General features: G+C 41.9%; 1 protein-coding gene across 8 annotated transcripts in view; it reads right to left on the reverse strand.

Annotated features, from left to right (window-relative positions):
- syne1a (spectrin repeat containing, nuclear envelope 1a) overlaps nucleotides 1–24,966 on the reverse strand; it is a 130,406-nt gene that overhangs the window by 75,078 nt on the left and 30,362 nt on the right. For 6 of the 8 annotated variants that reach the window (XM_084376640.1, XM_084376639.1, XM_084376638.1 and 3 more), the window contains 41 exons: nucleotides 24,723–24,891; nucleotides 24,378–24,474; nucleotides 22,376–22,581; nucleotides 21,767–21,931; nucleotides 21,428–21,580; nucleotides 20,844–20,987; nucleotides 20,503–20,679; nucleotides 19,876–20,034; nucleotides 19,467–19,631; nucleotides 19,072–19,206; nucleotides 18,600–18,761; nucleotides 18,272–18,480; nucleotides 18,058–18,166; nucleotides 17,796–17,960; nucleotides 17,542–17,709; nucleotides 16,931–17,095; nucleotides 16,340–16,480; nucleotides 16,086–16,246; nucleotides 15,631–15,787; nucleotides 14,636–14,863; nucleotides 14,452–14,550; nucleotides 13,878–14,065; nucleotides 12,512–12,635; nucleotides 12,182–12,348; nucleotides 11,866–12,019; nucleotides 11,073–11,728; nucleotides 10,329–10,508; nucleotides 10,029–10,182; nucleotides 9,463–9,621; nucleotides 8,641–8,823; nucleotides 8,424–8,525; nucleotides 7,699–7,902; nucleotides 6,956–7,163; nucleotides 6,179–6,291; nucleotides 5,618–5,823; nucleotides 5,371–5,532; nucleotides 5,010–5,289; nucleotides 4,583–4,755; nucleotides 3,216–3,525; nucleotides 2,914–3,078; nucleotides 543–902 (listed from right to left, as the gene is read on the reverse strand). In XM_084376640.1, the coding sequence (XP_084232766.1) occupies nucleotides 543–902; nucleotides 2,914–3,078; nucleotides 3,216–3,525; nucleotides 4,583–4,755; nucleotides 5,010–5,289; nucleotides 5,371–5,532; nucleotides 5,618–5,823; nucleotides 6,179–6,291; nucleotides 6,956–7,163; nucleotides 7,699–7,902; nucleotides 8,424–8,525; nucleotides 8,641–8,823; nucleotides 9,463–9,621; nucleotides 10,029–10,182; nucleotides 10,329–10,508; nucleotides 11,073–11,728; nucleotides 11,866–12,019; nucleotides 12,182–12,348; nucleotides 12,512–12,635; nucleotides 13,878–14,065; nucleotides 14,452–14,550; nucleotides 14,636–14,863; nucleotides 15,631–15,787; nucleotides 16,086–16,246; nucleotides 16,340–16,480; nucleotides 16,931–17,095; nucleotides 17,542–17,709; nucleotides 17,796–17,960; nucleotides 18,058–18,166; nucleotides 18,272–18,480; nucleotides 18,600–18,761; nucleotides 19,072–19,206; nucleotides 19,467–19,631; nucleotides 19,876–20,034; nucleotides 20,503–20,679; nucleotides 20,844–20,987; nucleotides 21,428–21,580; nucleotides 21,767–21,931; nucleotides 22,376–22,581; nucleotides 24,378–24,474; nucleotides 24,723–24,891 (7,582 nt within the window). The remainder of the gene's footprint in view (nucleotides 1–542; nucleotides 903–2,913; nucleotides 3,079–3,215; nucleotides 3,526–4,582; nucleotides 4,756–5,009; nucleotides 5,290–5,370; nucleotides 5,533–5,617; nucleotides 5,824–6,178; nucleotides 6,292–6,955; nucleotides 7,164–7,698; nucleotides 7,903–8,423; nucleotides 8,526–8,640; nucleotides 8,824–9,462; nucleotides 9,622–10,028; nucleotides 10,183–10,328; nucleotides 10,509–11,072; nucleotides 11,729–11,865; nucleotides 12,020–12,181; nucleotides 12,349–12,511; nucleotides 12,636–13,877; nucleotides 14,066–14,451; nucleotides 14,551–14,635; nucleotides 14,864–15,630; nucleotides 15,788–16,085; nucleotides 16,247–16,339; nucleotides 16,481–16,930; nucleotides 17,096–17,541; nucleotides 17,710–17,795; nucleotides 17,961–18,057; nucleotides 18,167–18,271; nucleotides 18,481–18,599; nucleotides 18,762–19,071; nucleotides 19,207–19,466; nucleotides 19,632–19,875; nucleotides 20,035–20,502; nucleotides 20,680–20,843; nucleotides 20,988–21,427; nucleotides 21,581–21,766; nucleotides 21,932–22,375; nucleotides 22,582–24,377; nucleotides 24,475–24,722; nucleotides 24,892–24,966) is intronic. The other 2 variants (XM_084376637.1, XM_084376635.1) reach the window with 2 other exon arrangements.

Below are 24,966 nucleotides of genomic sequence, written 5' to 3' on the forward strand. Positions count from 1 at the left end.
TCAAACAGTGTACAGAAAGCGGAAAGGGGAAGGGATGGAGACGGGGAATGTTTGGGAGGGAGAGATAGTGGAAAATAATGGCAAAGAAAAACAAAAGGAGGAGGGGTAGAGGGGACAGAAGACAAAATGAGGAGAAAACAAGGGAAACTGATTGGATTGTAGCTGTCACTCCTTCGTCATCCCAGTAAAGCTGATTTACAAACTAATCTGTTTTTAGGATTTACAAATAGGATGGATAATTACTGACAGAGGGAGCTGAATGCAGAGGACTTATGTCTGCACATGGTGTGTATGTGTGTGTGTGTGTGCCTGTGGGTACTTTCCATTAAACAATGCTAATCACCTTCTCTAAAATTAACACAGTACAGTTGTGCACAGTCGCCACTGTCAGCTTTTCACACATCACAGTTCGTCGACCCAAATCCCAGCTGAATAGACGAGTTTTATTATTTACCATTTTTTAAATAAACTATTATGAGCAGATGAACAGTGAATAATTTAGACATTATGCTGTCATTTATTTTAATCTCCTGCTACTATACCTTAGCCAGCTGCCATCCATCCACTGCTTCCTCGCCGTTGCTCCGCCCTTCAGCTTTAATCAACTCCTGGCTCCACCCCCTCAGCCGTCCATCCAGCTCTTTCACCTCATCTTCCAGCCGGGCTGTCAGACGGTCGTATTCCTCCTCTGAGGCTGCAGCAGCGGCGAGGGCCCCCTCCAGACCGTCTCTGGCCCTTAGAGCGGCCCCCTCCCATTGCTCTAGAGCCTGGGACAGCGCCCCCAGCTGTCGGTCCATGGCCTCGCAGCCACCCGCTGCCGTGTGCTCCGCCGTGGATGCAGCGCTGCGGCGCACCCGGCTGAGGCGTTCTCGGCCCTCCAGAAGCCGACACTCCACGCGCTCCTGAGGAAATGGGGAGGGTGGACAGGAGACAAAGTTGCTACGGAAACTGTGGCTACGGAAACTGCAACCTCTGGATGTGCAGGCGATTCTATTTAAAGCTGCCTATGTAGATTATATATATATATATATGTCTCCAGCTCTATCACTTCCTATTTGCTTTTTATCATTTTGATTCTGTGTTTGCACTCATTTGTTATCACAGTATTCTCTCCCTATTACTAATTTAATCCCCCATCTCCACCTCAATCTCTCTCCATCCTGTGTGGAAAGGTAGCACTTGGAAAGCAGAGGCTGTGAAAAGCAAACACTTGAGTGTAATGTGATAGCAGTGAGCTGATAGAGGGATTAAAATGAAAAAAAAAGGGGCATCTGATCATTTTAGTGTGCATGATAGGAAGAATGTGAACATTAGCCTTGAGACCATGAATGGGAAATGAAAATGGTGCAACTAGCTTGTGTGCACAACAAATTATGTTTCCTCTTCTACTGAAATGGTTCACACCATGGCTCTACAAACACACATTTATAATGTGATAATTAGGACCCATGTGTGAAATTTAAATGCAAATCAATATCTCCTCACGTATTTTCTCCCACCTCTCTAATTGCAGAATTATTGAAAAGGGAAAAGCTCAGACATTAATTCCACTGCTGCTCTATTTTACCTTTTTTACACGGTTATAGGCCAACTTACTGGCAGCAAAATGTGCCAGGAGAGAAATAGAGATATTTGGCTGTGATATGGGAACACACTGAGAACCAATTCCAATTCCCTATATAGTTTGCCCTCCTTCATAGCGGGAGTCCATTAAGATTAGATAGGTTCAGATAATTTAGCAATCAGTTACCTTAGCAACAGATAATACAACACATCCTTGAGGCATGGCTATCACTTACACTGACAGGGGATCTTAATTTAGTGAAACACTGGTTACTGTTATACTTATAATACATCAAATTATAAAATGATATCATGTACCTCACAGCTTTCAATAATATGGCAAAACTACAGTATGGCTACAAAATCAAATCTGTGAACACTGACTTAAATGTTTTATACAGCATATATATTTCTTTGTCTGTTCTTTCTCATTATTTTCAGTCATTGTTCTTAATTGTTATTCTTAGTCATGGTTATTCAAATCACTGTCTGTAGTGGCTGCTTCTCTATGTTTTATTGCTAGTTTTCATGTCTATATTAGAGTGTTGTATCATGTGTTTTATTCCTCAGAACCAGGGACAAGGACTGCAAATTAACCACAGCCAGAAGTCATATATACATTCCAATGGTTGCATATTCATTCGATGTAATGCTGCCTACATGTGTCGTCCCTGTCAAACAAACTGATAAATAAATAAATGTGTAATGCTATTGCCTGTAACTATGAATTGTGGGTCTAATTACTCTTTTGCAGTTTTCCATTTTAGTCTATTCTTATTCTATACGAAATTCACTATTGTACTGTAATTGTATTGTACTGCAACACCCAAATTTCCCCTGTTAGGGATCAATAGAGGATTATCTTTTCTTATAGTGGTGTGACTGATAAATTAAAATTAACATTAAAAAAGTACCTTAAAAAGACAACTGGGCAAACTTCATCTGCTGATTAAGATTGTATGAAATGATTACAATCTCTAGACCAGCTGCTAAATGGACAATGTGATGACACTGTTTTCTCAAATTGTCCAAACGGGAGAAACACATTTGCTTTTCAATAAATTTCCAGTTCAAATAAATGTAAAACAGTTTGCTTTGACAATAACGTCAAAGAAATAAAACAATGCCACACCTTTGCCCGCTCCTCAGCACAATAGGCTTGTCACCTGTCACATTTGGTACACTATTATCTGTCAATGTATGGATCAGGAGCTGATCAGGATTTTTTTCCGGGAATTGTCCAATTGTCAAATCGTTACAAAAGTGACAGCAGTGTATACAAAGGGAACAAAAGGAGTGTCAGTCGGCATCAACACAAGCATTTTTTTGTATGTTGACACCCTGCCTTACCCTCACTTCTGACAGTTTCTTTTTGATGGAGGCAGAGTCTCCTGATGTATCAGACCAATGCTGCAGCTCCTCTCCAGCAGTCATCAGCCAATCAGTGAGCTCCCTCACAGCCTCCAGGTATTCTTGGTGTTCCAACACCACGGCCTGAGCTAGACGTACCCGCTCCTAAAGACACAAACAGAAAACAATCCATCTAAAATAACAACGCATTGATTCAGTCGTTGGTAATATTACTGAAATAGTTCTCTAAATTCGGGAGATGAAAGTTTATCTCATTAAATTAAGATGAAGAGACAGTGTACCTCCACCAGGGCAGTGAGGTCATCAAACTGTGCCTGCAGCTGGGTGCGGGCACCATGGTTAAAGCTGGCATCACCAGTCTTCTTGAACAGTTCCCTGGCTTTTTCTTCCAGGCTGGACAGCGCCACCTGGTGGTCTTCGAGTTCAGCCAGAAGGGCTCGAAGTCTCTCAAGCTGGGAAGCCTTTTCTCTGGGCCCAGGCTGAGGGGTGAGAGGGGCACACACCTCCCGTTCTACAGCCTCCATCCAGCACCGCAGCTGGGCAGCACTCTCCAGGTATCCTCCCCACTGTGACACAGTCCACTCTAAACGACTGGAGGGAAGACAAGAGATCTCTGTCTTAGATGATGATATGATATGGACGGTTGAACTGTGGTCTAACAGACAAATGGATTTTAATAATAAAAATCAGGTACTGTATATGCAGATGTAGAAAAATGTGTAAGTCTGAGTATGAGTAAGTATACTATTTACTTTTCTGAGTAATCCAACAAGTATTGACATTTTTAATACAAAAAAGTTAAACTCAAATAGTTTTGGCACATAAAATCTGTACATTTAGTCCTCAAGAGAACATATATTTCATACCCGTGTTGTGGCCAAGAAATATAAATGGTCTGTAATACTGGCTGAGTGCCTCGATCCCCTTTTATTGGGTGGTTCAAACACACACGGACACAGATACACACCCACAATTTTCCTTGCCATCTGTTACCCCTGCATGTACAAATAACGCCAATATCTGCACACTCACACACACAAGCACACACGCACACCCCTACTTCACCTGCTACCCCTCGCCTCCTGTTATCCCTTTCCCCTTAAAAACCCAAACACACCCCATGTGTGACCCACTGTTTGCCATCCGCCATTGAGTCCCTAATGAGATCAATTTTTTCTAGGAGGGGCCATAATTGCTCAATTAAACACACACACATACACACAAACTGATGCATGTGCATGCTGTAATGCACACACACACACACAAAAGAAGACACTAAATCAGATACATCAATCAGAGTTACAAAATGAGACAAATACTTCTCATTATGTATTTAACCTAATGGTAATTAATGGCATTGAGACATCAATCTATCATGATGAAAATAACCTGTTCCCTAGAGAGGGGAGTTTTTGGCACAGAGGTAAATGGCCTCTCAAATGTCCAGAGGTAAATGTTTTAATGGTGTATGAAAGGAAAAAAATCACAGTTCACGTCTGACTGCAGTACAATGAAATGATGACAGAATATTAAGTCCAAGTGAGAGCGACTTCTTTAGAATTACAATGTATAAATAGCTTTAATTGTACAGAAGGGGACCAAATCATCACATTAATTTCCAGGAGATTGAACAAAGTGAGCAGTCTACCTGTGGCAGCTCATGGCAGTCACAAGCAACGTGGCCCAAGCGTCCTCCACTTCCTGTAGCTGAGAGCGGACCACTTCCTGTCCAGCGGCTCCATAGCTCCGCAGGGCCAACTCACCCTTACCCATCGCCATATTCAGCTTGACCTCGCCCTCCCCCTTCAAAAGCAGGATGTCCTGTGCAAACAGAGTGGGGTCAGAATGAACTAGGGATAGACATCAAAATGTTGTATGAAAACTTTCTCAAGCAAACAGCCCCCCCTTGTGTTCACTACAAGAACCATAGACTGTAAAATAAATCTTGATTAAGAACAATATAAATTAATGTAGTCTTAAAGATTCCAACAACAATCACTTTATGCATTTCATCGTACATGTATGTAATTGAATGTACAGATATCTTCAGTCTACAAGCCAAACCGCCCTCTCACCTGCACAGTCTCCAGCCTCTGCTCTAACTGCTCTTTGGTCCCCATGGTGCTGTCCACTGTACCCAGTCTCTCCTGGATCTCCTCCAGCCAGGCCCACACCCCTTGGAGGGTCTCTCCAAAGGCCTGGCTCTCTTGGCAGCATCGCAGCTTCTCCCTGGCTGTCTTCAGCAGGGCCTGGTGCTCCATCTGGAGCTGGCCTGTCACTCTGACCTCTCCTCCCGACCCCCGGCCTGCCTCAGACAGAGACTGGGCCTCCTGGCAGAGACGCTCGATGGACTCCCTTATAGGAAGCAATGATATGTTATTGCTCTGAATATTTAACAGCTCCATGGTATAACTTCACACACCCACATATACAGACCTTCTTGCATGCAGTTCCTTATGGAGATTTTCCATCCTCTCCAGCTCTTCTGCAGCATCTGAGACTCCTTGCTGGCTCTCTGCCCCAACAATAGGGTTGCTCTTGAGGCTGACATCCATCTGCTTCAGCCAGTCTTTTATATCCTCCACACAGCCATTAAAACTGAGGAGGAGATGAGAGGAGAGGCACACTATCATTATCAAATTCCTTTGCATAAATACATGACACAACAAGAGGGATGACTTACTTTTTCACAAGGTCGATACTCTCTTCCAAGTCTCGCTGGCTCTGAGAGCAGATGTCTAGGTAGCTCCTCCACTCTCTCTGACAGGAGTAGAGATGCTCTTGGACCTGTGCTGCTCCTGCTTTAGGCAGGTGGAGCTGGAGCCTCTCAGCTTCCTCACGCACCCGAGAGAGACGCTCCTCACCCTCTGAAGCCTGCTCGACTGACACCTGTGGATGTAGAAGCACGGAAATTTGTCCTTGATAATTTCAAGAAATAAATGAGCCACAACCCTGAGATCTAGACTTGGACAGTATTAAATAAGGGAGGTACGACATAATTGTTTAATATTAACTTGCAGTAAATATTACCTTTGATATAATTATTACTTTAATCTGTCAGCTTTATCAACTTAATAAAAAAATATTTTGGTGTTTGGTGGTCAAAGGTTGGTTGCATGCCAGAATCAACAAGTGAAGTTAATCAAAACTGAAAGACCTGAATATGCTTCCTTCAGTTTACCACAATGCTCTAACCCCCTGCAGCATGAAAAATTCAGTATAAAAGCATGATATATAACAGTACCTTTATTCTTTGAAACTTGGCAGCAAGGGTGGCAACATCTCCTGATTGATTAAAACATTCTTTCAGCTCCAACTTCAGATCTGCAAGCCAGGAGTGGAAGTCTTGGACGAGCTCTGCTTCGAGGAACAGAAAGAGCAGGTAAACTGAAAGCAAAAATAAATCTACACTCACAAGTTGAGGAAACCAATGAGTGCTTAAATAAAAAGAAAGAGGATTTAAGAAGTAGAGGAACCCGAAGGAGGGAGAGCGAGAGGAGGCGATGTGTTGATGCAGATGGGAAGTGTGGGCGTGTCCATGCTGTGCAGCACCAGGTTGCCTTGCCAACAAGCCCAAAATGACTCCCTCGAGAGCAGATGTGACGAGAGCCACATTACTCTCCGAGGCACAGGTGTGTGTCTGAGCAATGAGAGCGCACCGGTGTACCAGACAGTGTGTGTCAATGGAGTGTGGGTTGTAGTGGGCGGATTGAGTGTGCTCTGGGGAAAAATGTAGGATAATCAACACTAAATGTGGTGCACCACTAACATGGACAAATTACATCGCATCATGTAGTTGTGCACTGTTTGATTGGGTGATTATGAGATTTTAAGTGCTATTAAAAATGTTTATTTGTCCTTATAAGGGAAAGAGTCATAGTGGCTACCTGAGGGCTGTTACTTTTACATAAATCACTTGTGTATTTGATGGAAGTAAAGAAAAATAAAGCCCTCAAGGACAGATTTGTATTAACAGAGACTAGCCAGAAATCCAAACTTAAGCACACATGCTATCTTTTACCGTTGAAGTGGAGCTGTAACCCATCCTGCAGGTTGCCCCTGGTCTTGGCACAGCGTTGAGCAACAGCCTCTGTTCGCTTGGCGATGGAGGTGAGGTCAGAGGAGAGGCATGACAGCTCCTGCGAGGGATGAGACCTGCAGAGGGCACTCAGGGCATCTCTAGCTGAGTCCATGTCTGCCCTCTGTTGCTGCACGACGCTCTGCAGGTCCTATAAATGAAAGGTAGGAAGACATACAAAGACTTCATGCATATTGATAAGTAGAGCTACAGGGTGGTGGAAAGAGTAGAGAGATACCCAAGGTTAGTGCTCAGAATTTAATTTAGGAAGTTCCTGGTAAAAGTAGTGTCCTGCTATGACAACCACAATAATTACTTAATTGTATTTCTTTTGCATTATTATATTTTAATCGATTATTCCTATGTTATTGTGTTTTTAAATTCCAGTCTTGCACTGCATTTATTATCTTCAGTAAAGACCATTTGAATTGCCTCTGTGTTTGAAATATGCTATACAAATAAACAAGCCTCGCCTAGTTATGTTCATGTGGGCAGTAATTTGTATAATTAATGCATCACAACAATATGAAGCAAAAGACACAGCAAGAGGCATTGTTTTAAGTAGAGGAAGACTGGATAGTTTCTTTTGGATTAAGTATTATTTTTCTAAATACTGAATTATATATTGTATGTTTTTTAAATTACTGTGTTCTTGCAGTGCACTAAAGGAAGTGAAATTGTCACACCTTAACTGTACCAATGTCTTCAGGAGAAGTGGCTTCAGTGAGGTCAGATAATGAACCCTCAACTGCCTTCAGCCGCTCAGCCATCTGGGACATGAGGTCCTCCAGTCGCTGCTTCTGGAAACTGAAGTAGGTCAGAGTGTGTTTGGCCTGGTTGTACACCTCCTGCGCGTGGGCCATTTTCTTCCTCAGGTCCGACTCCAGGACCTGGTAAAAATAAAGATATTTGGTAACATTATGTATCCACAATCCCATACAAACAACATGTGAACAGTGTGGTTAATGTGCTTTTCATGTTTTTTTCAAGTTTTTGAATTAACAACAAAAAACAAATACAACACAATATTTACAACATGTTTACCAATAGCAAACATCTGAGGTTGAAGGATTTGCTTTAGTGGTGTGAAGTAATTTGGTTATAAGCACTTAAGCAAATTAACTTTTTTGACAGATTCCTCTGAAATGTGTCTTACATTACAAAACAAGCAAAGCAAAATATTAAAAAAAACACTCAATCAAATATTACAAACATGTAACTGTAGTATTATCAATTTCACAATCTGCCTCCGTACTCACTGCTCGACCAACATAGAGCCTAAAACATACTATCTGTATATCAGATCCTTGGATTCACATTACCCCTTGGCTAAATGACAATGAAGAAATATTCTTTTGCATTAATATTTTCAGAAAAATCCTCTCATATTTCTCGTCCTTGCCATCCTCACCTGCATTTGTAATGGGGTTTCCTGCAGTTTGGCTCTCTCTTTCAGCTCCGTCACTCTCTCCTGCAGGGCATCCAGCCTCTGCTCCCTCTTCTCCACCTCAGCCTGGAGATCAAAGTGCAGCACATTTCAGTTAAATCGCACACTACTAAGAGCCAAATGTTACAACACCGTCATCATTCATACACTATCTCATGCAGACTGTCCACAGCGCTCTGACCTGAAAGGTTGCAAGATGAACTTCTGTCTTCTCTTTATCACTGAGGTTAGTGACACTGTCGGTGAGGTCGGCGATGGAGTTGGCGGTCCATTGGTTAATGTCATGCTCCATGGACTTGAGGTCATCCCATAGAGACACACAGTAGCCGAGTCTCTCTGTGTTGGTTTGTATTCTCTCTGAGACCTGAAGGAACAGAGACCAGCAGTCTATCTGAGTACAAAACACATCTCAATCAACAGGAGAGGTAGGATCTCCCTCTCTTTGTGTTTTCTTCTTCTGTAACAAGGGACGGTGTTCTTTACCCGGAGAGGGAAGGAAAACGGGACTTAATTGGTTTGACAGATGTGGGGATGAGAAGAGAGGGAGAGAGACAGAAAGGCAGATAACGTGTCTAGACTTGTTTATATTTCTGTCTCATTTGTGACAGCTGAGCAGCCAGCTAAATCCCACAAGAAGAGAAAATAGAAAAAAGGGGAAAAACAGGCGGAAATAAATATCATTAAAAAAGAGGAGAGCAGCGCAAGTGTCTGGAAGTGCTGCAGGGTGGACATCATAATTGATTTTTGACAGTAAACAACACCACAAATCTCCTCATACTCTTCATAGTCATTATCATATTTCAGCTCCAGACCTGGGTAAAATAGACAGTTTTTTTTTTTATTTCACAGGACAATTCATTAATGTCAGAAAACTCTAAGTATTATTTCACCGTATCTAAACACGTAGCTTTAGGATGTGAATGTATCATGAATTTGTCTAAATAAAAAACAGCCCATTGATTTCAGTTGTCACCCATAGCACGTGTTATTGAGTCCCGCTCACCTCCAGCCACTGGTCTCTTAACGTCTCCATGTCTCTCTGGATGGAGCACGCGTCCGAGTTGGGGACTTTCTCCATCTCTCTCTGCAGGTCCTCGACTGTGCTGATGAGCTGGTCCATGTCTTCCTGTTTATCTCTCAGCTCGGACTGGACTGTGTCATGCTGGAGGGACAGAGAAGAGTGCAAGAGGAATGACAACAGACCACCACTAGAGGGAGAGATACTGTACCGCTTTAGTTCACTGACTGACATGAATGAAAAGTGTCACCTTCTATTTAAAGCTAATGGACTAATTGTTCCTGAATGGATTGAGAAAATGCCTTTTTTTCTTAATTCTGTACATGGTTTTCACTGGACAGTCAAAAAAAATCCAAGTAATCCAAGTCAAGTTATACACAAATTTGGACAAACAGCTCCTAATAAAACAGCTCAGACATATTTGTGCTTGATGTATGAATAATAGCTACAACTTACTTAACAAATGCCTCATTTGAAAAAAAACAAAAAAAACAAAAACAAAAAAAATAACTAAAAGTTGCACATTTAGTAGATAAACTAAAGTTACTGACCCGTGTGAAAGTCCTTTTGGCCTCCTCGGCATTGTGGTTGTGGTCGGGTAGATTGTGAGCAACAGCTTGGGCATTCTCAACAATAGAGGTGAGGATTAGCTTCAGGTGTTGGAACTGGCGGAGAAGATCCACCACAACTCCGCTTTGCTCTTGACTGCATGAGGAAAGAGACTGTTGTTAACTGTTGTGTTTTTACTGCCTGCTTCTCTAAACTCGGGGACCAAAAACAAATACAGCAAAGGTATTTAAATGAGATGAATAAGTTAAAATCCCTCTCTGCTGCCTGCCCCTCCTCCTTACCCGTTGGTGATCAGAGCCCTGACGTTCTCCCAGGCTGTCTTCACCAGTGCTACCTCCCTGAGAGCCTCCCCAGCCAGCTCACTGTCTCTCTGGGCCAGCTGGCTTCCCTTCTCCTCTAACCACCGTTGGGAGTGCTGCAGGGACTGAAGCTCATCCTCCAGCTGGACGAAGAACCGCAGCCTGGGAGAAATAGATGCAGAAGAAAACAATGGGGATTACTAACCTGATTCCAACATAATACATCTCATTTTTCAGGGGATCAAATTTAACTGGATTTGCCCATTTAGAGTGTGGCATTGTTCATTCATGTACTGTATATTCTTGAGGAGTTTAATATACAGTAGGTATCTGAATCAAAAGCTAACACGATGCATTTGAAAGTGACAGAGCATATTCAACAAAATAACATATTCAGGAGCAACAAATGTGTCTTCAAAGAGGTGGATCTTCTCATCTTGTATGTAAAATAAATTCAGTAAAATCCAGCTTTTAATTCAAATGATGCAGATGCAATTCTATTTAAGAAGAGTCAAATGTGAGAGTCTCACAAAAAGATTTTCATAAGTGAACGTTTCCTATAATAATGCTTATCTGAAAATGAAAATTTCTTCTAGCCTACAAAAAGATATATGTGCCAAGGGCTTAGCTCTGGGACAAAACTCCTTTTTCAATGTTACATACAGCTTATACTAAATATCCTAATATTTCTGGTGGCTTGAAGTTCCTTTGTTGCCATGTACATACCTGTTTTGAAAGGCCTGTACAGAGCTCTCTCTGGCGCCCTCTTGCCGCGCTTCATCCTCCAGTTTTTTCAAATTCTTCATCACCTCCTCCCTCCTCTCCCTGAAGGAGCTCCACAATGCCCCTAAAGCGTCTGCTTCACTCTGCCTCCATCCCACACCCCTCTGAACCTCCTCCAAAGCCATTGTGAGAGCCACTGTTTGTCCCCTGCAAGATGTTCTTCCCTGAGGGTGGCTCACATTTTTGGAGCCCCGCCACTCTGCCCCACACAGGTAAAGGTGTGCTTTGCTTAGCTGCCCGTCTAACCCGACTGCCTCGGCCTCAAGCCTGGCCACATCTTTAGCCACTTCTCCTATCCCACGATGCAGCTCTTCAGCTTTGGAGCGGTCCCAGCTCCCTCTGCCTTCCACTGCCTCGTGAAGACGACGCACAGCCTTTGTTGCCGCTCCATGCTTATCAAGAAAAGTCTTTAGCTCAGTCAGGCACTCTTTACGAAGGAGCAGGAGACGCTGAGATTCACTGAGGGGCTGGAGGCAGTCCTCCTTCCAACCCTTGAGCTGTTGTTGGGCCTCCGGGGTGGAACAACGAAGCAGGGAGGACTCTTTCTGCTGGAGAGTGTCTCTCAGTGATGCATGTTCCTGTAGTTGCACCTCATGCTCCTACAACGAGATAATTCAATTAGCTAAATTTGGATAGGCTCCAACAGTGATCAATATAAACTTGCTTACTGTAATTGCTATAATAAACAGAGCCTATATAGGACATCACTGCTGACATCAAATTATTGATTTCACACCTTCAGCTTGGTAATTGCAGCCTCAAGATCAGCAATATCAACCTGGGAAGAACTTCTCAAGCCAGACAAGAAGTTTTCACTCCTTTGTGTGAGAGTCAGCAGTGCCTGATCAAACTGCTCCAACTGAGACAGCTGAGGCTCCAGCAGCTCAAGTCTAAATAAAGACAGTGTGGATGAAGAATATGAGATTTAACAAGGGATATTTAAGCAAAACAACTTCAGCTGGGAAAAAAAGCTGTTAAAATGCTTGAATCCATTACTCCAAAGGTAAACAAATGTAAGCTATCCGTATAATGATGTATAAAAAGTCAGTTGCCTGTGTGATATGCTGGTCTTCAAAGAAGTGCATCTCTCCTGGATTTGTGTCAGATCATCACTGAGCTCTTGGACACGAGCTTGAGGCGCCGTAGGGTATAGACACAGCCCGAGATTGACAAGACCCTGGAGGAGGGCCTCATAGGACGATATCTCCCTCTGCATTTCCTGTATGGGTGAAAGAATATTTAAAAACGTATGCAACACATACATTTCTGTATTTCATTATTTTGATTATCTTACACAAAATAAGTTGAAAAACTAAACTACATATAACTGTAAATGGAATGAACAAAAAGTCAAAATGCCACTAGATAGCTAAATGACTTACCTGTACATTCAGCAGTTCATTCCTAAGTTTTACTTTGTCTGCAGAGAGCAGTTCGGTGTCTGGACAGCAAACACACTCGCATCTGTCCAGCCAGCTTTTCATGGACGAACTCTCCTTTTCAAATCTGTAGATACAAAGGTGACATGAAAAAAATATATTAAAAGGAAATAAAATGTATGCGGCACCATCCTAAAAATAAATAGAATAAATGTTGATCTAGCAATAGATTGATACTAGCAGCCTGTGATCTCAAAGTATGGATACACAAACACTGATACTGTCTGTGTGTTATTTTTCATCTGACCAAGCCTCGGTATCAGTGACAGAGTCATAATGGAGCAACCATATCTTGCCAGAGCACCCAGTGCTGTAAGTAATCCCTCATACATACACCTGCAGGGGAGGAGATGAGGTTTTCTATAGAGGAACACACAGACACACATGAACCAAGCTCAAGTTTAGCAGCAGAAATATAATTCTTGGCTGGGGAAATATTAAAAAAAATCAAGCACCCATGCTTTAGCACTATAGGAGTGGATCTTTCATTTTTCGTCATGAATAACACGAAGAATAAGAAATAATTGCCCCAGTGAAAGTCTATTGTGCGATCAGAGAAAGTGATAACAAAAGCATGTTATTAGAACAGAAAAGCGATGGCTGATGGGGAGACAGACAGATTGAGTCAAAGACAAGATCTCGCTCTTCTACATCACAGTAAGATGGAGTGAATCGGAGAATAAAAGAGGAAATTGGCACAGAGAGGAGGATTCAGCAGAGAGAGCACGCTCACAATAAAAGGGGAAATAGCAATGTTTATACGATCAGAATACAATACGTGTGTGAGCAGGGACTAAAGTTGACAGGAAAAACAGTCATGCTCAAAAATGCTTCTTACGCAACATTTCCATTTTTATATTCCCTGTTGTTTGTGCAATGTGACAAACACCTGACTTTTCAAACACACACACCCTCTAGGTGTTGGGGGAGCAGATCAATACTGTCAGCCCAGCAGAGCATCACAGCAGCCTGTATAAGATCTTAGGTAAACTCCTGATGACTGAGGATTTTCACACAATAACAGAGACATAAAACCTTCTGGGACTTTCTTTGTGATTCTGTCTACAGTATCTCTATCTGTACGTTATTGTCTTAGGAGCTGGAAAGGATGGCTCATGCCTCCGTATTCAATATCATAAAACATTCAGCAACTGCTGTGTAAGGCTGGAGTACAATATGCATGAAGTTAACACAGACTGATTGTCTTTTTCAGACAAATATACAGGTGTAATATTATTTTATCACTGTGGTTTCTTTTGCAGATGCTCCAAAAATGCAGAATATTGAGTCACATTACTATTTACTTTACCTTTGCCACAGTGCTAGAAGACTCTCTAACGTGGATTGCTTTTCTGTGGCTTTTCCCATAAACTCTCCCTGTTGCCTTTTGAGGTTAGCCACCTCTTCCTCAAGCTGGCTGCCCTCTCCAAGCCTCTTCATCACCGAACACAGAGCCATCAGCCTGGGGTTGAGCTGCTCAACAGCCTCGCAGACCTCCTGGATGGAAGGAAAATACGATTTAGGGCATGCGACTAATGATTACTTTTATTTTCGTTATTTTCTTGATTAACTGATTTGTTTGGTCTATGAAATGTCAGAACATTTCAAATCAATCTCAGAAATGCCCAAGATGACAACCTTAAATGTTTTGTTTGTTCAAAATCCATAATTAATTCAGTTTACTGTCATAAAGAAGTAAAGCAACCAGAATATATTCACATTTGAGAAGCTGGAATCTTTTTTTTACAGTAAATTTTAAGATTCAGGTCTGAAACAAAAGGCATAGCCTTCAGATTCTGAGTAGTTAGTAAAGTCAACCTCAAATGTCCAAAAAACTAATTCCAGATAGCTTTAGTGATTAAGGTATTCTTTGTATGTTTTACCATATGATCCTGGAGGCTCTTGTAGGTCTCAGATGATGATGTACAGTATGTGATTGGACAGTCCAGTTTCTCTTTAAGTTCGCTCATTGTTTTCTTGACCTGATAATGACAAAACCTGATTAAAAATGAAAACATTGATGCTGCAACGTTTTGATTTCAATTTCTGAACCAAACTTCTCCACACCTGTTCAAGGTTATCATTGTATCTCTGTCTGTATGACACGCTCTGGTTGAGCTGTCCTCCCAGCTCCTCTACTCTCCCCCTCAACTCTTCCCAGTAGCGTCTCATCTGTGCAAGCCGTGCCCGAATATGTCCAGCCTCTCCAGGGGTCACAAACTTCGACAGGGCCTCGCAGTCTGCCTCCATGTGGTCTAGGAGTGCCCGCCTCTCCTCTAAACCTTCCCCAACAGCCTGTAGAGATGAAAATGATAATAAGGAAGAAGAATAGGAGGACAAAAATTAACAAGACAGGATGGAAAAATGGTGGAAGAAAAAGCCACTGTTAATTCCATCTCTGTTCATTAGCCTGATACAGACAACGTTATGTTTTATCTTCAATAAATTATTTTATCTGCCGTAAAGGTTATGTCTCATCAGGTTTACGGAGGTCTTGAAAATTCATACACAAGTTGGATAGAGAAGAAAACTGACTATGTTGTTTCTGGAGGCAAATGCATTTTAAACCACAAATCAAATGGCTGCCGCAGGTTTTCAGGAAGTCCCATTTTCCCAAAAAAATTTTCTCCATGAGATTGACAGGTCTGAAGTCTGGCAAGCCAAGATTATATTTTTTCTTCAATACGATCAATTTATTTTCTATATCCTAGTCTTTCCCGCAGCTCTGACCCAATTTCCCCTCGGGGTTAGATTAAAATGTCATCTTATTTCATCTTAATCTTAATAACCCTCAGGCTACACTGATACTGCACATCACAGACACAAGGCTAGACAGCAAATTTGACTAATTTTATATATATAATATATATATTTTCATGCATATTTATGTGTGAATATCAGAAGATTATTGATTATTTGATAATTATTGATTATTGTGCAGAAATTGTAGCTATACTGTGTGCGGTCAGTGTTGAGGTAGGAAACTGTTTTACCACTGTGGGATAAAAAAACAAGGGAAAGAATGAAATTTTAGGAAAGAATGAGACACAAAACATACATACCTCCACAGTGCTGATGTGTTGGTCCAGAGGATCTAAGGAGGAGGTGGAGCTGACAGCCTCCAGCTCCCTCTCTTTCTCATTGATCCACAGAGAGAAGACTTCTGATTCACTGCTGAATCGCTCCCACCACATACACATCATCTCCAGCTGGACAACACTGGAAGACACAATTAGGCATTCTGTAAAATATACTGTATCTAGGTAGGAACGTTCAGATGCACACATCTGTGCAAACAGTACATTTTGTTAAAATATAATATTATTATTAGTAGGCTTATCGAAGAGGCAATAAGTCTATTGCCTCTAGTATTTATTTATTTAAGTCTATTTATGTCATTCAAAATAAGTTTTGCATGACATAAAGTCTCTATACTTGATTTTTTTTCTAATCAAACTTGGAATTTTTACTTAAGTTTGAGTAAATTACAATACAAAAGGCTTAGGATGGGACATACTTCTTGTTGAGGTGGTCTTGAAGTTGTGTGACTTCCTCTCTGGTGGACTGAGCCTGCTGTAAAAGAAGAGTCTGATTCTTCGGGCCAAGCTGAATATCTGCTGTCTTCTCCAGGAGGAGATCTGCTCGAACGGAGCACTCCTCAACCTTTACGAAGAGGTCCTACAGGCAAGACGGGAGCCATAATATTGTATGAGCAAATACAGAGCATATACTACATGCACACACGCACACACACACACTGTACAAACGCACCTTGTTATGCTCCAGTTCAGTTTTCAAGCTGTCCAGGCTGTTGAAAATAAGCTCTTTCTGCAGCTCGTTGTTGGTATTGGTGATAAACCTCCATACCACTTCTCTTTCTGCTTCAAAATTCTGCCAGCAGCTCAGAGTTGCCTTGAAATGATGAAGAAACAGCAGAATTATGTCAGAGGGTAACATTTCATGTACACAAGGACGCCCAATTGCTCCCTAACCCTAACCTAAACTAATCTTTTAGGAACAAATTTTACACCAAAATAATCCTTGATATAATTCTCAGTTATGCCTTCATGAAACTTAATTTGAACTAGCTGTGTAAATGTATGGTGTTTTACAGTGGCTTATCCTTAAAAAATGAATCTCAGACATTTTCATGCAGAAACATGTTGATTTTCTGATCAATTCGAGGATAGTGATAGAAGTGCATAAACAAATGCCTCGACAACAGACACAAACACAATTAACATACCACATAACAATCAATATCTGGTTAAGGTTCAACATGGGCCGATCAATGATCACTGCAGGGGCTTGTGTGGAACCATTTGCACAATGACATGTGAGAAAAATCCACACTCGGTCTACCTGCAGGTTGTGTTCCTTCGCCCCTGATTTACGGTCGACCTCTCTGAAAGCTCCCTCCAGCTCACGTAAAGACTGACTGAGCCCCTCCCCTTTCTGCAGCTGGCGACAGTGGGACACCAGAAGCTCCGCCTCTCTCCTGTTAGCATGCAGGCGCTTTAGTTGTTGCTATAACAAACACAGACAAGAAAACATTATGTCAGATGACAACTTTGCAGCAAAAGGATAACATCCATTACATCTAACGGATACATAAAGAGTAACTCAACATCCAGAAGCACCTCTTATTACAGTGATGTCACAGGGTGCTGCAGTACACCCACGCATCACTATAGTGAGGTAAGAAGTTAAACCGTTGAAGGTCAGCAACACTAAGACTTTCAGAGGCTTTTAAATCTCTTTAAAAATGAATAAATCAAAACAATGAAAACAAAAGACGTAGTTTGATGACATTGTAAAGTGTGGGATCATGGGAGTTGATGTCTTCTTGTTAGTCACATTCGCCTGTCTTCAATGCTTTATGCTAATTAACTAATTTGTATCAACTGATGTGTACTTTTGACGGATGCTTCTGTAAACCATCATCACATGGTCTCTCTCTGCACTATACATACCTGGTGAATAAGGTAAAGTTGTTTGGCCTCCTCCAGGCCCTCAGCATCCAGGATCCTGCTGGTCTGCTCCTCAGCCTCCCTTCGCTCTCTCAGAACCTCCTCCAGTGCAGCACGCACCTCTTCCCCCAGATCCTCATACTGGAACATAGGGGAGCCCTCCTCACCCCACTGTGAATAAGCAAGGCAAACGATCAGACGGAAAGATTTGTTGAGAAAACAGTAGAGAAAAAACAAATTTTTAGCATTATATATACCTGACAGAGTGAAGAAAAGAGTGCCCTCAGGTCAGTTGAGAGTTTGGCCAGGGCTGCTCTCTGCCTCTGCACCTCCAGTTCAGAGCTAACCTCAGACAGCCCAGCGAGACGACTCTTAAGCCACAACAGGCTCTCCTCTTGGGCATCTATGGCTTCCTGCAGTGCCTGAAAATGGTGGAAGAAAAAAAAAAGGGGGTTGAGCAGATTTGAGTCATACCCTAATCTCTGCACCTACAGCAGCAAATATGATGTGTTATCTCACCTGAACAGCAGCATCAACCTGCTCCTGATGGCTGGAACTTCTTGCTGTCTCTCTCAAGAGCCTCACCTGCCTCTTCTGAGATGAGAGCCAATCAGAGAGCTCACAGAACCTAGAAAAAAGGACGACTACTTTGAACCTCCTTAGAGTGATGACAATGTCAGACTTTAAGATGTTGGAGATGCTGTTATGTCTTTGAGTTTCTGACTATTTTTACCTGTCGTTCCACTCTTTCCATTTATCAGGGTGCTGCTCCAGCTTAAGGTGGGTGCTCTTGATTTGCTCTGCAACCTCTTCTACAACCTTTCTGGTGGAGTCTAGCATTCGGTAAGCCGGGTCGTTGTCAGGCAACTTATGACACAGATCCTCCATGTTCCTAATCCTCTTCTCACACAAAATCAGAGGTCTGCGTTCCCTGAAAAAAGTCTGGAGATAAGAGAGAAGAAAATGTTGAAATGATGAATATGACGTTAAGTGATTTTATCTTTCTTTTACTCTCACTCTTGGTTTAATCTGTCTCAAGTTTCTACAAATCCGAGGCTCACTCTGTGCTCTTTGATCACACGCTCACTGGTGCAGGTGCCAGACAGGGCTTGCATTTCTCTGTCCAACTCTGCTCTGCAGTCTTGTATGATCACAGCCACTCGAATTTGCTCTACCTCCACTTTTAGACGAAGCAGGTGAGAAGGTACCTCTGCCTGGATGTCCTGTAGAGAAGAGACACAAAAAACAGGGGACATGGTAGATAAGATATACCGTATTATATACATGAGTTTCAGGCTCATATTGCTTAATCTGAGAAAACTGTGAGAGGCTAAATATCCTCCAGAGACACTGCAAGTAAACATTGACAGTGTCACAGTTAAATTGAACCAGTCCAGGTTAATTGGAAACAGACTCTAGAGTAAACTCTATTAAAGCCAAAGGTCTCTCTGGTTAAGTTAATGAAGTATCGGCTACGTGCCTCAAGAGATGTACAGTAATTAGTGAGACTGTTAAAGCATGTTGACCCCTGACCTTCCAGTGTTTGTGCAGCCTGCGGACAGTTTCTTGCAGCCCCTGTTGCTCCTCCTGTGGGAGAATGTCAGTCAGCTCATCACATGCCTTCAAGAACACGCTCAGCAGCCGCTGGTCCAACTGACCAAAAAAATCCTGTGGAGGACACAAAATACAAATAATGAAATCAGCAGGCATACACAGTAAAATGGTTGACACTTGGGTGGACAAACATAAAGCCATTCTCTATTTACACATAAAGTGAAGGTTGTATTTTAGCTCTGTTATGCTTCTCTAGTAGCAAAGAGAAGATTTGGCAGACTTGCAAAACAACCACACACACTGAGGGTGTTCTTGTCTTTGGATTAGCTGTACTCTTCATGTACTTATGCAGAAGGTTGCAGGACTGATCTTACGCTGTGTTTCTTCAGTAACTCTTCAGTGTCTCCCGTCTCTCTCAAGCAACCCTGAGCTTTCTTCAACACTCTCTCCAGCTCTTGTCTTGATTCCTCAAACCTCCTCCTCAGGCAGTTGTTGGCCTCTTCCTGCCTCCTCCATTCCCCGACCTCCTTCAGCAAAGCCTGCGAGGACGGACAGTAGGTAGTGGTGATCGTAATTGGTCTCTTCGGTAATAGTTTAATTACATTATTTGTCTTACAGCATGCAAATGAATAGTGAGACACATGAGAAAGTCTAATCTGCACTGATGCCTCCTGGGTGTTTTGGTGTTCTTGTAATCTCATTAATATAATCAGCGTTGCGGGTAATGGAGTGCTTGTGTGGCATTCTGTTATGTGTTCATGTACATGTATGTTTAACACTTACCTGGGCTGAACCCTGTATTTCGGCCACTCTCTTTTGCAGAAGGGACAGGTCAAAGTTTCGGAGCACCTTACTGGAGGAGAGCGCCTTCTGCAGGGTGTGGTGATTCCTCTCAATCACCGACAGACAGCGTTTACAGCTTTGCTGCTGGTTTAACAAATCCTGAGGAAATTGTGGAAACAAATATGGAAGTGTGTTGATAATAGTGCGATAAAAAGGTTCAAAAAGGACATAAAGTTGTAAAGATGAAGATTAATGTGATTTCAATGACTTGGAAATGGTTGTGATATAGATAGGATAAACACACAGAACAGCAGATATGGTTATATTTGAATGTGGTCCAGCATGGATACACATTATATGTAAAGAAAATGTAACATTTTAACACCCTGAGTCTTAGATTTGTAGATTTTTCCATCATTCCTTTTAATTATGATATCATATTACTCACCAATTTTAGTTTACTTCAGTTTAGTAAAATAATCTAAATCACTAACTGGATGGTAAAAATGTATGTGAATGTCCAGGAATTATCCATGATAAATATCAATATATATAAGTTTCCTTGACAGTCAGCGCTCTACCTGGTAAATATTCAAGTTCAGCATGTTCATTGTCATCATATCTAACCTGCCACTTTTGTTTTTGCTGGGTCTGAGTCTGTGATTCTTGGTCTCTGGCAGCAGAAGTGATGCGACTGGCCCGCTCCAGGGCTTGGTAAAAAGCACTGATGTGTTTCTCCATCTCCTCCAACAGTGGCAGAAGGACATGACACTCCCTCACAAGGGAGGGACACCGCTCTCTAACCTGGAGACAAATAATACAGGCATTAACTAGCGACACGGACGGTGACTGTGATGGAATGTGATGTGCAATTAGACTATAAAAAAGTCTAACCAAAGACGCAGGGTAAGTGTGTCAAAGAAAACCTTGAGATGGATTTCACACCACTCAGACACAATGATACCTACCTTACTCAGCTGACTTTTGGCCGTTGCCATAGTCGCCATGACCCTGGCAGCCTCGTCCTGTGAGGCATCCTTGGCAAGAAGCTGAGCACTGCGGGCAGCCAACTTGTATTGCGTCTCCATGGCAACAACCTTTTGCTTGGTATTCTGAGATGAGACGTGGAGGCAAAGGGTCATCTTAGAAATTCTTAAATTGAATGCACTTTCATCAAAACTGTTATTAAATTTTAAAAAACTCCATGTAACATGGTTGTCTGCAGCTCTGACTTCAAAACAGCACGGACATAAAGCTTTTGGTAACTCTTTAATAAATGTTTAAGAGCCTAAATCAACTAGGGAATAAAACAACTGGGAAATGTAATGACATTATTTTCTATTGTATGTTTTCTGTGTATGCGTCCCAGTGCAAAAATCACTGGAACTGCACTTTGGAATTGAGCTGCAGGCCCCTGTCTCATTACAGTCCACATGTAAATGAATCAGTGATTTAATCAGCGCCTTGAATCCTGCTTGTAAATCACAACCGTCTGATGAGACATACCCACAGAGCAGCTATCAGGGTTGTTGTTATCTGGAGCTATTCTCACCTCCACATCCTGCAGAAAGGCTCTAACATTGAGGAAAGACACCTGGACAGGAGCATTGAGCTTGGCCTCTGCTGTGTCCAGCAGCTCTTTGAGGGCAGACACAGCCTTCAGATGGTCTTTTCTCCACTTCTCTAGCTCATCTGTACGGGCATACTGCAATAAAGGAAAGATAACACAAAAAAGATTGGTTTTAATGAGAGATGTACCTTTCTCAAGCCTGGGTCAAATAGTACCAAACATTCAAAATAAAAATAAACCTTCCTAAAACTAATTTGTCATTGCCATCTTGTGATATATGACTGTAACTTTGGTTTTTTGGGTGTTGTTTTTGTTTTTTACTTGTTTGACTTTGAGGAAGAGGTCTCTCCATCGTCCATTTAAAAGGAGAAGCTGCTGCTTGAGATCAAGCGACACTGTCTCATCACACGTTTCAATGAGAAAATTCCCCGCGTCGTTCATGGCTGCATGCTGATCCATCCAATGGCTGAGATTCCTGAAAAACTCCTAAAAGAGAGACAGACGCATTAAAAAGAAAGAGAGACACAAAGAAATTAAGTGAAACAAAGAACAACACAAAGGACGGGTGTCAGAAACAAAGACAGCCACTCAAACAAGAAACAAAGAAAGGTATTCAAAGAAAGAAACAAAGAGAGGACAATAAAAAACTGGGGTAATTAGCTGTCTAATCCTTGGTGGGGATGTGAATCTGAGGTAACCATGGTAATGCGACTACTGAAATATCCTTAGTGGCTGTTGTAAATCAAGGAGATCATTTGATACTTGAGTGGAGACTGCTAATAGGATTCTACTTAGAGGACCAAATGCTTGAAATTGGGCTGACGTACATTTGATTAGTCCATCAAACAAAAGCTTGTATGAGTGGACGCTTAATCTGTACACACACAAAAAAATCCCTTTAAGTAGAAAGAGTTTCAGTCAAACTCATACCCGTTTTATGTTTTCTGGCTGGCTCAGGGCTTCCTCTGCATCCTCCAGCCAGGCCTGTAAGGAGGCCACAGTGGAGCTGTACCTTTCCCAGTTGGACAGCACCTCCTCCAGCATGCTCCTCACACTGCGCACTTCCATGGACAAACTCCTCCACTGGGTCACCACCTCCCGCATGAACCTGCGCACTCCCATCTCCCCTTCATCCACTGGAAGAGAGATTCAACAACTTTAACAACAACAATCAGCAATGAGAGCAATAGAAATACCTATACTACCAGCACTACTGCTCGCACAGCTACTCAGGGCTGCCTCCATGGGGGGTGAAAGGAGAATGCCTTCCGGGACCCATCTGCTAGACAAAGCATGCGTTCATTTAATTTGGAGATGAGGAGAAAGCAGGTGGATTTGGGGAAGGCCCATTCACTGGACCTGTTCAGGGGCTCAGCCATTTCTGTCATTGGACTGCTCATACTAAAATTAACAGGAGATATCATAAACATACTGTTTTTCCTTCAATACTGAAACAATGCTTAAACCGCTTGTCGATTTATCAGGGAGTTAAGTAAGACTATAAAAACAACAAAATCTTTATTTTACAATTGAAACATATTTGGGAAAAATAAACAAAAAACACTTTTGCTCAATTCAACACAGCCTTAATTGGTCTGGTATGACAAGTTGCTGGTGGTAAATGTTAGATAATGTTAACCAGACCAGACAAAGAGCACACACAGGCTGATGGAGCCACATGCCTTTGCAGACATATCTCTGACCTCAAAAACTCTCACTACAGGGAGTTGTAGTATATTTGCTTGTGAGTCTCGAAAGTCCTGTGCCACAAACTATCGTCAGCCAGTGTGGAGCTGATAAATGACTCTACCTGATACAAATATCCAGTTTCAAGTAGACATTAATCAGACAGTACCATACCTTTAAATAGTACATAATTACATATCAATCCCCTCATCCTCCTCTCTTTCCTCAGTTTGCTATAGCCTCAAACTGGGGCTTTGAAAACATCCAATGGTCTTTTACCCAGCCAATCAGAGAAGAAAGTGCTAACTACCAGCAAGGCTCATGTGGGTATGGTGGTGGTGGGGGGCACTTCATTTGTGGGGTCGACCAATCAAGCCTCAAATGTCCTGATTTCTCGCCACACCTCACTTCTCTGCTCTGCATACCCTAAAGCAGCACAACCCTGAAACTTAATGAAACCAACAAGCTAGCTCAGTTTGCGCCCAGAGACCTGCAGAAGTGGAGCAGCCCCTAACCAGCAAATGGGGTCGTATTCCCCACTGAGAGCTGGGAGTGGAGGAACCTCATTTAGCTGTAGCCTGCAGACTCTCCCCTACTACCGAGCTGTAAAACCAGACAGAGGCAGACTCAGATGCTGCGAGAAAAAACCTCAGCGGTTATGGAGTTGTTGACAGGGGAGAATAAAGTGAGATATGTTCAAAATGCTGTCATATTTAGTGCCACTCAATTTCAGATAAAAGCAACATCTAATAGAACAAGAATGCAATTAGGTTTGGATGATATGATGTACATTTTTAAACGTTTAGTGATTTTGCCAGATCATTTATATAGAGATACATCTGTCCCTTTAATATCTCTGGTTGTGCTAGACCCGTGTGGGCACTGGCTGCAAATCAATGAGCAGGACTGTTTTATTGCAGTATTGGATTTTTATGTGGTTTGTGCATTAAAATGACTAAGTACCTTACTTTGATTTCACATATTTAATTAGCTGGAATAGCAAAACACATTCTGTGTGGTTATTTTATGTCTAACAGGGTGTACAGCTGTTCCTTTATTCTGCATCCAAGCTAAGCCTAAACCTTCAAGCTAAGTTTTTCCATTGATTTTACAGAAAAATAACTACACTTTTTAGCAATATCATGACATCATGATATCAGCAACTCCCAAAGCCATACACTTGATCCAAGAAGGTTTCTTTTATAGATTAAATTATAAATCAATTGCATACATTTTGACTTCTCACCTGAGCTGTCAGTATTCACATAGGCCTCAGCAGACTCTTTCAGAGACTGGAACAATGCCTCGTAATTTTCAAAGAAATGTTGCTTCTCCACGAATAACTGATGAAGAGAAAATCAAATAAGATAAATATTAGCACATGAGATGTTACAATGATGACAATAACATCATAATAGTTATAAAACTAGTAGTCATATACTGTGTAGATGTGTTTTCCAATAATATCAAATAAATAAATAGAGCAAAAAAAATGTCTACACTGTTTTTAACTTTTAAGATCTGCATACGAACCCTAAAGATTCAGTTATTTAGCATATCATGTACAAAGTGAATCAAAGCCTGAGCTTACAACATAGTTGTGAAGCATCAGTTCCACGGACTCTTGTCGGCCGTATTTTATGATCCAGGATTTGAGCTTGGACTCGGCCAGTGTGAGGAAGGCCTGCATGTGGTGTTGGTTCTCCAAGTATTCCATTCTAGCCAAATGGATGCTAGAAGATGTAGAGACAAAGTTCAACCTACAAAAGACAAAGTTTACAAAAAGATATCAGACCTAAAGCTTGACCCATACATTCTGCTTCGCCTCTGAAAAG

The sequence above is a fragment of the Pagrus pagrus genome (genome assembly GCF_965226575.1).
Source record: "Pagrus pagrus genome assembly, chromosome: 16".
Lineage (NCBI taxonomy): Eukaryota > Metazoa > Chordata > Actinopteri > Spariformes > Sparidae > Pagrus > Pagrus pagrus.